Source organism: Epinephelus fuscoguttatus, linkage group LG23 (assembly GCF_011397635.1).
Source record: "Epinephelus fuscoguttatus linkage group LG23, E.fuscoguttatus.final_Chr_v1".
NCBI classification, from domain to species: Eukaryota; Metazoa; Chordata; class Actinopteri; order Perciformes; family Serranidae; genus Epinephelus; species Epinephelus fuscoguttatus.
In genome coordinates, this window is record NC_064774.1 from 21888022 (window position 1) to 21902272 (window position 14251).

Here is a 14251-nt window from a genome sequence, read left to right on the forward strand (position 1 = left end):
TAGAGTGTTGCAAGGATGAGGTTTTTTTGTAGGCTGATGTGGAAATCACCTTTGTTCCCTTTACAAAAAGCCAATGAGATTTTTCCATTGTCCAACTTCTTGTTTCTTCGAACAATAGGGCTCTCATTTTATTGTAGAGCATCAGATTGGATTTACAAATGCATGCAAAATATATGTGCTGCAAGTAAGACGTTTTGTTTGTAGGCTAGTGTGGAACTTAGCGTCGCTCTGGTTCCCTCGGCAAAAAGCCCTTTGGATTTTTGTAAAAAAAATAAGCTCTGTGGCAAACAAGTTCATGATACTTACACCTGTACTTACACCAGCAAGATAATTTTCACAAATTAGCACCATTTATTAAGATTTCTGAGGCATAAATGCAATCGCCAGAAGCAAAAAGCTAATGTTAGGCTAAAAACCTACTACACAAGTGTCACATGACTTAGCGTCACCACCACAACAAGGCTGTAAAGCTGAGTTCTGCATGATGATGTTTGTAGTCTCATTTAGGCACCTATTAGCAGTTGTCTTTTTTAAAGACACCTAAAGTCTTCAAAATTCATGAGTGGGGTATTTACCGACATAGTTTATGTCATAGAAAAAAACGTGAAAAGCCTGTGTAAACCACAGACCTTATTTCAGGCAGTTCGCCAAAAACCTATCAAAAAACCCACTGACTTTGAAATGAGTGCAAAAATGAAGATGAAGAAAATACAAAAGTGATACTAATAAAATAAGCATATTCATATGCCTACACCAACAGATGCACTTACTCTCATATACACAAGAAGTCTATCAACTGTCACTAAAGGCCACTCTGTAAAAGGAAGTTTTCAGTTGAGATTCAAAGACGTGAACACAGTCAGTTGATGTGATACTCAGTGGGCGGCTGTTCCAAAGTGGAGGAGTGAGAACTGAAAAGGCTCGATCACCTTTTGTTTTTAATCTGAACTCTGGAGCAGTTGCAAGACCCAGACTAGCAGACCTGAGGGGCCTAGTTTGATAGGAGAAGCTCATCTTGCACTACTTTACACTGGCAGAATTTAGCATGATGACCAGCCTAATTACGTTTTTGTTTTGTTACTGTATTACCTAAATGTGTGAATAAATGCAAGAAATGAAATTCAAATAGCACTTTTTTTCTGAGGCAGAACTAGGGGTGGGCCATAATATCTTGTTCACAATTATACCGGCATGTTTTTTAATATCATAAGAAAAATTCATATTGTGATATTCAATATTTGGACTTGTTGACAAATTGACGTCATACTGTTACCCTTAGCAACAACAAACATAGCTGAAAGCGCAATAATTAGCAACTCTGCAGTGGTTCCAAAAGAGAAGCAGCCTCAGTAATGTGGAATAAACTGTGACGTTCTGAATGTTTTATGAACAGCCCCAGACTTCTCAGACTCTTGTAGCGAGTGATTTTGTCGTAAACCTTTGGTGATGTAAACCTGCGTGATGCTCACGGCTCAACCAAAAACTACATAGGCCTATATGTGGATATGCGACAGTTATGGTATCATAACACCAGTTACAGCATGATGATTAGAGGAGAAATGGCAAAGCATAAAGGTCCAGGTGATATTTGGGAGCTGTTTAAATGTGTAATTTGTGGTAGATTTTATTTTGTTGAACTATTATTGAGTTACTGTTGTTGCTCACAAACAAAGTACGGGATATCATTTTTGATTATTTTTTACTGAATATTTGAAGGTGAACTGGTAAACTTGTAAAACTATATCACTTATTTAGTTGCAATACTGTTTTCTTAATAATAAAATATACATTTTTTTTTTTACTAATTTGTCATATCGTCAAGAATAGCGTTATCTCAAAAATACCCTGAATTATTGTGATATTATTTTAGGGCCATATCGCCGACCCCTTGGCAGGACCCCCAGACCCTGTTGCATTGTGCCCCCCCATCTCAAACCAAGTTACGGCCCTGCCTGAGATGCATGAGGTAGAGATGCTGAAATGGTTTTAGCCCATCAGTAAGTAATAGTAATTGATCACCCAGCCTGTTTATCAGTTTATTTCCTCTCTGAATGTTTTCAGTGCACTTGAAATAACTCAGCTGAGTGTCAGTATTTTATCATCCGAGCCTGGAGCTGGGAGCCAGGCCTAACATGTCAGGCCTAAGTGTCAGGGCAACCAGCAAGCGGCGCTTCAGCCCCAGCTCAACTCTGTGTGAGCCGCTGCCGCTGAATATGTCCAGAGAGGATCGAGTTACACTACGCCCCATGTTTAAGCCCCAGTCAGTGCGCCGTTAGCCGCAGGACAACAGAGGATAGGATAGGATACTGGCCGCCGGGGAACTGTCGGCTCCACACTCATGTAAGTGATCATTTTCCGACCAGTTTCCATCGAGGGAATGTTACTTTGGGGATATAACAACTTCAGCTTTTGCAAGAGTCGCCTTTGTTAGCTACACTGTCGCTAATGAGAGGAAAATACTCTGAGACGCCTGTTGTTGCTGTGGGTCACTAAGCAACAAAAGACGGTGTTAAAGCTGCTTTTAGTGTCTCGTTTCAACCATTAAGTATTTCCTGTGCACTATTTGTAGCCACCGTGGGTATTTTGTGACGTAAACCTGCCATACTGTGTAACTTCTTCACCGTGTCCCTGTCGGAAGCCTGTTGCTTTCTGGCTCCATGGATGAGATGGGAAAGAAGGAGGAGGAGGAGGAGTTGAGAAAAGCGGATTGTCCCAAGTGCCTGGGCGACTTTATTCAAAATACGAGCAAACCTGACAGGATTTACCAACAATACCTTTACTTCTATTGTAGTAAACGCTTTATTACGACCAGCAAGTGTTGAACTGGGACGTCTGCCCATTATTTTGGAGAAGAACCGCGCGACAAAATGACAACCCGTTATTATTAGCTATTTGTGGACACCGCAAAGCTCACACATGACTTCACCAACGATTATTCTCGGAGGCAAATGTCCTTCCGAAGCTCCAGTGTGTTTTGGGTTGAAGTCCACTGTGTAACAGTAGTTATTAATTTCCTTCGGCCTTCTGTGAATCATTACAAGCCACTGCAACCTTAAGAGTCAATCACTGCTGCTCATGCTTAAGAATCCCAACCACGTACCTTCAATGCATTTGAACGGACACATATGTCCCTGAAGGCAACACCTATAGCTAAACTTTATATAGCTATAGTCATATTATTGTAATAGCTCAAGAATAAATGGTGTAAACCCACTACTGGACAGCTTATAGAGACAAAATCACTGCCAAAAATCATAGTCTTAAATATATGTATACATGTGTACATATATGTACACATGTCCCTGAAGGCAACACCTATAACTAATATTTATATAGTTATAGCCATATTATTGTAATAGTTCAAGAAAAAAAATGGTGTAAGCCCATTACTGAACAACCTACAGAGACAAAATTACTGCTATAGCCCCAGGACCATATTGGAATACTATATTAATGTGTATTTATTAAACCTGAAGTGCATATATTTCTATTTTACTGGATACCAGTAGTCATTTGAATCATCATTTGGATGGTCATTTCAGTAGCAGTAATAGAGAAGTAAAGATAACTAGATACATGTAACACTAATATTGTTTCCCGCAACAATTTATTGTATCTGTACATGTATATTATTACAGAAAATTCAGCCGCTATCAAAAGTTAAGCCAGGGTGCAGTCTTAAAATGTCTTAAATTAGTTTTCTTAAAAAGTTTTGAATTGTCTTAAATTCAGATTCGATAGGTCTTAAATATTTTTGTCACATTACCGTGAAATTTTCTCTTACAAAGTCTTAAATTGTCTTAAATTCAGATTCAATAGGTCTGAAATATTTTCAGTTACATTACTGTGAAATTTTCTCTAGAAGAGTCTTAAATTGTCTCAAATTCAGATTCGATAGGTCTTAAATATTTTCAGTCACATTAGCGTGAAATTTTCTCTTGAAAAGTCTTAAATTGTCTTAAATTCAGATTCGATAGGTCTTAAATATTTTCAGTCACATTACCATGAAATTTTCTCCAGCCTGACAGATCCAGTGACACTTGGATCGGATTGGACAGACCGAAGAATTGCAAAAATAAATAGCATTTATGACAGCGAGCGATGTGATATTGTTTTCTTTTTACATTAAACACATTAAACGTAAACCCACCCAATTGTTATTTTTCCATACTATTCATTTTGAACTAACATCAGAGTGTTTACTTGGAAAGAGTACTCGCATGTGTACAGGTTTGGTCTTTTCTTAATACTACCTTAATTTCATATAAGGTAGTATTAGAAAGGTCTTTAAAAGTTTTACATTTAACGTGGTTACATCTGTAACCTGTAAGTTAAATTTTATACCAGTACAACAAAACAAACCCAATTATTTACAGGTTTGAGATAAATAAAACACAGCGGGCCACATACTGTATTTAGATAGCTCAGTAGTCAGTTTGAAAGTTATAAAGTGGTAGATGAAGCAAAAGAAATGAACGTAAACAAACCAGTGCTGTGGTGATCCTGTTTTCACATGTACTGAAGCTATTCTAAGAGCCTATACAGGGCTTTTAATTGTCTTACCAATCTCCTTTAATCGTGTAATGTCTCTCTCCCTGAGTCATGCTCGTAACAAAGCCACTTCTAAAGTCAAGTGTGATGTTCCCAAGATGGGAGTTGACAGCCATGACACCACTGATAACCGCATTAGTCAAATACAAAACACATACTACCTATTATCATTAGATGATGTGTCAAGGCTTTCACAGGCTATATTTACAAAGTCTGATTCAAGCCTGTGATAAATACATGCAGCACATGTCAGTTAATGGCAACATGTCAATGTATAGTCTGTCAAACATTGTAAATCAGATGTATGCAGAGCTATGGTGGGTCATCAAGGAATAGATAAATATCTATATTTTCAAAATTACAACTGGTGAGTGAAATGTTGACGTGGAGCTGCAACAATTAATTGGTAAGTCAGCTGTGAAAAAGAAATCAGCAATTACTTGATAATGATTTAATTGTTTTAGTTATTTTCTAGCAAGAATGCCAAATAGTTTGATGGATTCAGCTTCTCAAATGTGAGGATTTGCTGTTTTTCTTTGTCATACGTGATAGTAAACTGAATATATTTGCGTTTTAGACTGCTGGTTGAATAAAACAAGCTATTGCAATACATCATCTTGGGCTGTGGGAACTTCTAATGGGCATTTTCACCATTTTCTGACATTTTGTAGACACAACAATAAGTCGATTAATTGAGAAAAATAATCAGCAGGTAATCATATGATAAAAAGTAATACATGCAGCCCTATTAAGATGCAAGCAGGGTGTTGCACTAGTTTTAAAATAACTGATAAGACTGTTCGCCTGAATATGATTATTAATCACCAGAGTGTTGTTTCAGGAAGAAGTATGGCTATATTTATCTGATAGGAGTAAAATGGATAATCATATTCAATGCCGGCTGCAGACGTGCGGTGCATATTACAAAACTTCTGCAAAAGTGCACTGAACGAAGTCCCAGGAATGTAAATTACAAAATGTTAATCCATCAATAAGAGCATTAGTTAAATATAAGGGAACTAACAACCTACAGTCGATGTGTGCTCAAACAGACGCACTGCACCATCGCGCTGGGGACTCAGTAAATAGCCCACAGTTCTTCAGCACAATGGTTACTCTATGATGTTATGGTGAAGCATTCTTAAGAGATAAATATGGCCCTGACGGAACGGAAGTAAATCCATTTTCCCTTTCATGTTGACCTTTCGAATAGAGAGGTTTTAAGAAGTTGGGTGCAGAGGAGAATGAGCCGTTCCAGCTCTTACTTCCTGTTTGTATCAAGTGTGTTGTGGAAGTTCAAAAAAGATGAGTGAATTTGTGCCCTGATATTCACTTCTCTGACTGTTAAGGAAAAGACATAACACATTATGTTGTTCTTTACTTCCTGTTTGTATCAAGTGTGTTGTGGAAGTTCAAAAAAGATGAGTGAATTTGTGCCCTGATATTCACTTCTCTGACTGTTAAGGAAAAGACATAACACATTATGTTGTTCTTTACTTCCTGTTTGTATCAAGTGTGTTGTGGAAGTTCAAAAAAGATGAGTGAATTTGTGCCCTGATATTCACTTCTCTGACTGTTAAGGAAAAGACATAACACATTATGTTGTTCTTTGCAGGCCTTGGAAAAGGGGAAGAGTTTGAAATTGCTGTTAATGGGGAGAAATCACATTTACCTGGAGTTCTAAAAATGATAGAAACAATGGGTAAGTAATGTCTTTTATTGTTTAATGGCAGCCAGGTACAAAAGACTGAGTCAGTGTGTTATTTAGTATGATTGGAAATATATGATAAATAAATGATGGTTGTGAAGAAAGCAGTTTATGACTGTGTATCCTGTTTTTATCAAATGTTCTTCTCTCCTTCCTCTATCTCTGATTAAACAGGCTGCGCTTCAGTGTCGCCAATACTCAGTTTAATTAAGATTCAATACCATCATAATAAACAAGACAAAACATGAAATATTGCCTTCGCACGCTGTGTTATTTTTAATCTCCATATCTAAAATGAGCATTTTTTGCAGAGGGGTTCGGTCTAGTCAGTTGGGTGTCCGTCTTTGCTGGCTCTGCATCCATATTTGGCTCCTACTGGGAGTTTCTCTCAACCAGTGTAAGAGGCACTGGATTCAATTCAAGGCTTGTGGACTGCCAATGTTGCCATATCTGATAATGTTGCCATATACTTGATTGTTTGTTTGTCCCCATAGAGATTTATTTGTCCAACTGTCACGCATGGAGCCAAATTGGTGCTGCCAGCTTCTTTCTTTAAAGCCGCAATCTGTGGTCACTCTCAAGACTGGCGTGTTGACCGTGTACTTATGAGCTACCAACTGTAATGTGCAGGTTGGGGAAATGGTGTACTACACACCAGTTTTTGGTAGTGTGAGGATTGAGGATTAAATAATTTCAATTTTACCTCATACTTAAAGAAACTGTATTTGGAAGTAAGGAATTTAATTTAAAATGTGATATATTTTTAGTGAATCAAACGAAGACTGCAATTTTGACAATTTTAATAGTGTCATCCTTATGCTCTGCTCCAGGACCAGCCTGTCTGGAATACACTCTAATGCAAAAAGAGTACCACACACATGCATGCCACATTTTGGTAGGACTCCTCATTATGCTCACTGAGGCGGGGGCAATGAAAATGATAGGTACCTGCATAGGACCAGTGGCAAGCCAAAAAAACAAAACAAAAAAAAAAAAAAAAACCTGCTGAGGCCTCAGTGTTATTTGCTTGTTTACAACCTTTGCTCAAACAACAAAGCTTCTAAGTGCAAAAAGTGCTTTGGACCTTGTGCACGCCCTATTAGGTGTTAGTCACAGTTGGTGAGCTTTGGAAATTGCTTCATTTTTGTCCAGATGACGCTGGGCTGGCCCATCCTCACTAACAAGCCACTCTGGAGTTGCTCGATTGTGGGGCTTATGCAGGGTCCAGCAAGCAAACTGTGGAGGGTCTGCTTCTTTTATCTATTCCTCCTGATACCCATTCAGTGCTCCTGTGCAACCCACCATTGACCCTAAAGGCAAAAAAAGGAAACATTGCTATTCTGAAGACAAACAGTGCAAGTTTTTTTTTTCCCCTGTGGTACAAAACCCAATGCTACGTGATTTCAATATAGTAAGGTCTGTCAAGCACCAGCCGTACCTAAGCCTACAGGTTGAGATGTGTGGCTCTCTCCATCTCTCCTCTATGCTTATTTACATATAATTGTAAACAAAGAAATAAGTTAAATAAGGTACGGAATACTATATATATATTTGGAAAAGTATGTGGCATAAAGCAAAACTAAATAAGGATATTTAAATGAAAAAATGAGGCCATGTCCAAACACCCTTCCCCGTCTCGCTATCTCTGCCCATGCACTGATAAAGCCTCTGTCCTCATCACCTCTCTCTACCTCTATCTCTCCCACGCCTGCTTCTCCCTGCATCCACTCCTTCACTCGGGCCGGCGCTGTCACTGAAATATGCGACGGATTGCAGATACACAGCGTGCCTTGCAGGCGGTGGAGCGTCTCCAGGCCAAACTGAAGGAGCGGGGGGAGGTGCCCACTGAGGAGAAGCTCAGCCTGCTCAAATCAGTGCTCCAGAGCCCCCTCTTCCACCAGATCCTGGCCTTGCAGAAGTCCGTCCAGCAAATCAGAGACCAGGTAAATGTCACAATATCTGACTTTATCCAGGTTTTGTCATCGTAGCCTGTAGGCCCACGCATTCATGATAATACAATAAACAATACTATTTCACCTATTAAGAGTTGTTCAGTTTTAATTGACATGTAAACAATGCAGTACTCATTACTGAGCCTGTGAGGCTGTCGACATGTTAAATTAGAATGGCAGTGCTGAATTCACCTAAGTGGTGCTGGGTTCCCAGGGTGCTATGGCCCCATGAAAGGTCATTAAGAGGTTACAAGGTTATGGCCATTTAGAGTTCTGCCTGCATTAATAGTATATGAGTATAAACTGCCAAAATGCCAGATGGCAGCATCACTTTGTGTTAGCACATAACTAATATAAAGAGAAGTCGTCCTGTTTGATGAGAAATAAGAGCTAGTTTATCTGTTTTTATTATCATCATGTTGGATGAGGTGGGACTCAGGCAGAGGTAATATAAAGTGACAGTCATAGTTGTTGTGTTTGTGTAGAGAAGTGCTTACACCCTGCAGACTATGAAGACACCAAACACCAACACCCATGGCTTAGCTCTGGTGACATTTTGATGTTTAGATATGAACCTACCCAGACCTAGAAGGCAAGATAAAATCAGAATATATGTGTCAGTTACAATGGATTCTGATATTAAAGGATAGGTTTGCAGTTTTTCAGGTTTATCTTTAAACAACATTAGCTTGCCCATATGTACACTGAAAGAGTTACTGGTCGCTGTTGGTAGTGGCCACAAAGAGTTCCCATCCTTGAGAGGGTACTTTGCCGATTTACAGTGTGGGTTGTATGTGTAAATGAACTGTGGTAAACTTCCCTCTGTTGAACCAGTGCCTAGATCTCCCTGTTCCCCTCCCAGCAAAGCTCCATCGAGTGACGCAAAACATGCCATTCAGAGGAGTTTCGCTGGCTCTCGGGCTGTTGCTCAAACTATAGGATATACTTCCACATTTTCACCTGCCACACATGCCGCCACCACGGACACAAAGAGTATAGCAGTGGATCGAGACACCACCACCCAAAAGTTAGATGAATCTCTGAACAAATGTTAAAACTAAGCAGTGCTGATCAAATATAAACCAAAATTCTGTTACCGTGTACCTATTTCTCACCTTAAATGTTCTTTAGAAACATATTTTAGTGCACAGGAAGCGGGCACCATACTGTTTCCTGCAAAAATTGAGATCAAATTTTTCTTGCATCGTGTTTTCAGAAACATGTTTTAGCTTACTTTTTAACTGTAATACAAGATCGTTTGTTACCAGCTGGCCAACATTGTGTTAAACAGACAAGTTTACATTACGTCACCTAACAGCAGGAGTGTTTATTGGTCTGCTACGGCGCTGTGCATTCTGGTAGTTGTAGGTTTTCTACCTCTTGGGCAAAAACAAAAGCCACAGCCCTTTTTCTCTGTTTTCTCTACCCATTTACCAACAATTTCAAAAGTGTTTGCGTCTTTCTACTGCATAGACAGCCCAGTTTTATAAAAAAAAAAGTAGGGGTGTCAATCGATTAAAATATTCAATTGCGATTAATAGCATAATTGTCCATAGTTAACTCCCAATTAATCCCACATTTTTTATCTGTTAGAAATGTACCTTGAAGGGATATTTTTCGAGTTTTTAATACTATTATCAACATGGAAGTGAACAAAAATGCTTGATTTATGCAAATGTATGTTTAGTATTAATGCAACAATCCAAAATGATGACAAATGCTGTCCAGAATATTCTCCACAGTAACCTCAAAGGTACTGTATGCTCAAAAAATATGCTGAACGCACACCATGGCAAATTCAAGCCCAACAAGCAACAACAGATAGACATATTAACCTGAATGTAACATTACTTAGCAATACTAACACAATGTAGTGTCCAGTGTTACACTTGTAAAGGTTAACTAAGCATCCCGTTTTTAATTAGCTCGACGTACTCCAGTGGTAACTCAATTCACATTGTCAGTAAATGAGAATAACTTTGGTATTGTTAAAAGAACCATCAGGCAGGGCTTTGAAGTTGAATTGCCACCAAGAGACACCTTTCTTTATCCATATCTGCTCACAGAGCTTTGTTCCTTCTTGCCATCCACAACGTCACTGCTGCATCGTTTTCTGATTTCCCAACTATGGGGTGGGCCGAGGGTCATAATTACAGAGGGCACATGCATTAATTGCACATCAAAAGAATTAGTGGCATTAAAAGGAATTTGCATTAACTTGTTATTAACACTTTAACATAAACAGCTCTAGTAAAAAGAGAATCCTTCCTGCAGTGAAATACTTCTTCAAGTGGTTCCAATGTAGGTGATGGGCGACAAATAACAATGTAGGAAATACAAGACTTCAGCAGTCTGAATTAGCCAAATTAAGTGGTGGTACTCCCATGTTAGTTGTTTCACAAACTGTGTTTCCTTGCTGACCTATGAAGGAATATCAACACAAAGAGGGAATTTTGTGACCTTTCATGACTTAATCAAACTAACACAGGCTGTTAAAGCCTCATATTAGCTTTGGCTGATCTTCACAATGCATTTTTGCACACGACTGTGGAATCACATTAAGAAGGGCAAGCAAAACAACTGCAGCATGTTATAATGCTTTGATGTACATATGGGCTTGTAAGTATTGTTTTAAGACTGATTTGAAGTCACATGTCAGTGGTTACATAATAACGGCACCATTGATCAGAGGGAGGTACAACTGAAAGTGCTGCATTACCTGTATCACAGCAAGACTACAATATTTCCCACACCCATATTCTCCACAATTGCTACTGCCTTTATCTTCTCTGTTTCCTGGGTGACCTCACTGATTCTGTTTTTGGCTCGCTCACACCCCCACCAATTTTAAATCCCCATCCCCAATAGTGTTGCTGCTATGGCCAAATTGCTGTCAGGGTTCACATGAGCTAGATATAATATGGGTACACGAGCAGAGATAGTTGGTCTAAGTCAGGAACTCTTTTTCAAGCTGATTCTTTCCATTGAGAATAGAACATTTGAGTGGAAGGAAGGAGCTCTTAAGTCACAGTGGAAAGGGGCCAGGGTAAGCGTTTGAGAAATAGAGACGAAAATATGTGAGCTATGCGGTGGGAGGCAGGGATGCTAGAGCTTTTTACCCCTTGTGGAATTTAGATTATAAAAGCCCTGCTGGCATTTTTGTGTGCTGGCGATTTAGCTTATTTCAAAAGAGGTACATTCCTACTGTGTGTGTGTGTGTGTGTGTGTGTGTGTGTGTGTGTGTGTGTGCTGATGTGTGTGTTTGTTTTACTAAGCAAAATTTATCAAGCAGCCATTCATCATAAATTCCCCTCAGATCTTGAAATGGACCCATTCCACATTGTAAAAATGGTAAAGAGATGTGTTTGAAAAACTGCAACAAGTCAGTGTTAGGTTTTTATAGAGCTCCCAAACCCAACTGCACTTGTTTGGCCCCCTTTAAGCAGAACCAATTTGGAGAGAGGGTGCGTTTTCTGTTTTGTTTTGAGACAAGAGCCAGACACATAAACACACACTGTCCGTCTTCTGGCTCTGCTAGTTAGGCCATGCACAGCCCATGTCGCTATGGCGACAAGGCCCCACTCTCCAATGGGAAAGAGGCCGCTGTGTGAAGTGGGGCAGAAACAATTTCTTAAATGTGCAAGAACCAAACTGGAACTTTAATCCTCTTAGCCAGGCCCCAGCTAACAAAGCTCATGCATGAGGACAGCAACTTAGCAGCATGCTACGCTAAGTTAGCCCAGCCCATAGGGTTTTTGTTTGCAGTGTGCAGCACTAATGTGTCCTGTCCAATGGAGTTTTGTTTCTCAGGACTAATCTGGGACTGTATTTGAACGAGCCATAATTTACAGTACACGTTTCCAAAGCTGAAAGTTGTGCAGTTAACTTCTCAAAATGCAAATGCGCAAGTTCACAAGGACAGCTTTAGCTTGGCAATGCCATATGCCAAATGGAGTGTTTATGAAATTATTGCTGTGTATTATGTCCGTCCTTTTGAATCCATTTCAGTGGTCATAAACATTATGCCCTTTGGCTAATGAAATTGGAAAAACACTGTTTTATGTAGTTGTCTCGTTCATGTAATTCATCTGTCACACAAGTAAAGTCATTGCTGTAATTAAAACCCAAGCATATTAAGGCATCCAGATGGCCAGTGATGCTTTTCCCCCACCATGATAGAAATATTGTATTTGGAGCCTAGTCATTGCTGGAACATCAGCTAAGAGCCATTATACCCTGAAGGATTAGGCTGCCATAGATCCAGCTAATCATGGTAGGATAACAAACTGTCTGGCATCCCAGTGGTTTCAGACACTCAGACTTCAGGGTTTTGGTGTCTAAAATTAAACTTGCTAAATGTTTACCTCCACAGTAGGAATGAGTCATGATATTTTGTTTTTTTCTTTGAACTTTTAATTATCTTTGATTGGATTATCGCCAGTAATTGCTGCTCTCTGCAGGAACATTTTGCAGAAACACAAAGCTGTTATGTAGCTGCAGACTGGAAACCTAACACACAGCATAACATTTATGTTAAGGTGAAAATACAAATCAGAATAATCTGTCAGTGCAACATCTGTTGTTTTCAACGTAACTCACTGCATGTTTATGTCTTTATTTTTCCAGGGGAGTGTATCAGCGTCACGTGCGAGTGACCTTGACGATCACGTGGCAGCAGTCAAGCCCAATGGCGGTCATGTTTCCTACGCAGAAATATCAGCTTCTACACTCATCAATGGCAAGACATCATCTGAAGAATTCGAACACGTGATTCACTCCATGGCACAGGTATAGACAACTGAAAAGCCATTTAATTGGCCTATATGTTTTAATACACACACAAAAATCAACACCTCATCTATAAACAGCTTGATTACCTTGAATAGGTCTTTCTTAACTCACATCAAATATTCAAAGATAGTCAAAGATGAGATCTACAGGCTGCACGCTGTGTTCTTTACTCTTGAGGCACTTCAAATAGACTTCTAAAGGCTGCCTGCAGCTTTGATGCTATGCTGAATCAGTATGGGGCCAAATTGTATACACTGCATATGCGTGTGTGTATGACCCAGGGGCGATTCGTGACGCACGTGGACCTGCTGAAGCCAGCGTCAGGAGGCCTGGGGTTCAGCGTGGTGGGCCTGAAGAGCGAGAACCGCGGAGAGCTCGGCATCTTCATACAGGAAATTCAACCGGGAAGTGTGGCTGACTGGTATGTGAGAATCAACATGCCATCATTCAAAGACTGATTTGAATCTTAGCACATAAAGTCAACATTCCAGAAAAGTTTTTCAATATTTGGACGATGAAATAAAATTGAAATAGAATTAAGGAATTAGAGAAGTCCATTTCCATCTTACAAATTGGCCATTTTACCAGAAAGGAACGTTTTTACAACTTGTTTGAATTCAATATTTTTGCAGAGACTGTGGCTTTCTGATGTTTTCTGAAAATTAAAACTACTTTTCAAGCCTTCAAAACATCTCAGAGCTTGCTTGCAATAATGTTACTCAAACAGGAACATAACTAAATGTGTAGTTATTACCTGCACATTTCTGTCTGAGAGAAATTTGACAAAAACTGGAAAAATTGTAAGAACAAATGACAAAGTTACACTGTCAGCGAGTAGACAGTGAAATATTCTTTTACTCTCTGTGAAAATGAGGAAATAGATGAGAGTAATTACCTGATCAGAGGCAGAATTAGAATTAGAATCAGAGACTTTGACACCATTTATCGCATTATGTCCTGCTCTTTCACCATGACACTGCATACTCCTCTCCCCTACAGCGACGGGAAGCTCAGAGAAGCTGACCAGATCTTAGCCATCAATGGCCAGCCCCTGGACAACACAGTGACCCACCAGCAGGCTATAGCCATCCTGCAGAGTGCTGCGGAGAGGGTGCAGCTCACGGTGGCAAGAGGTCCGATACCTCAGCTGGCCAGTCCGGCGGTGTCGCGCACGCCTTCTGCTGCCAGTACACTGTCAGCCAACTCCAGCGCGGTACAGATACATATTCACACTAATGTCACGAGTGAA

General features: G+C 39.7%; 1 protein-coding gene across 7 annotated transcripts in view; it reads left to right on the forward strand.

The window, feature by feature from the left end:
- Positions 1–2209: 2209 nt before the first annotated feature.
- The window catches only part of LOC125883454 (multiple PDZ domain protein), a 59201-nt gene continuing 47159 nt past the window's right edge, over positions 2210–14251 (forward strand). For all 7 annotated transcript variants that reach the window (XM_049567737.1, XM_049567736.1, XM_049567739.1 and 4 more), the window contains exons 1-6: positions 2210–2340; positions 6167–6253; positions 8036–8202; positions 12838–12999; positions 13284–13423; positions 14002–14215. In XM_049567737.1, the coding sequence (XP_049423694.1) occupies positions 6238–6253; positions 8036–8202; positions 12838–12999; positions 13284–13423; positions 14002–14215 (699 nt within the window). In that variant the 5' untranslated portion in view covers positions 2210–2340; positions 6167–6237. The remainder of the gene's footprint in view (positions 2341–6166; positions 6254–8035; positions 8203–12837; positions 13000–13283; positions 13424–14001; positions 14216–14251) is intronic.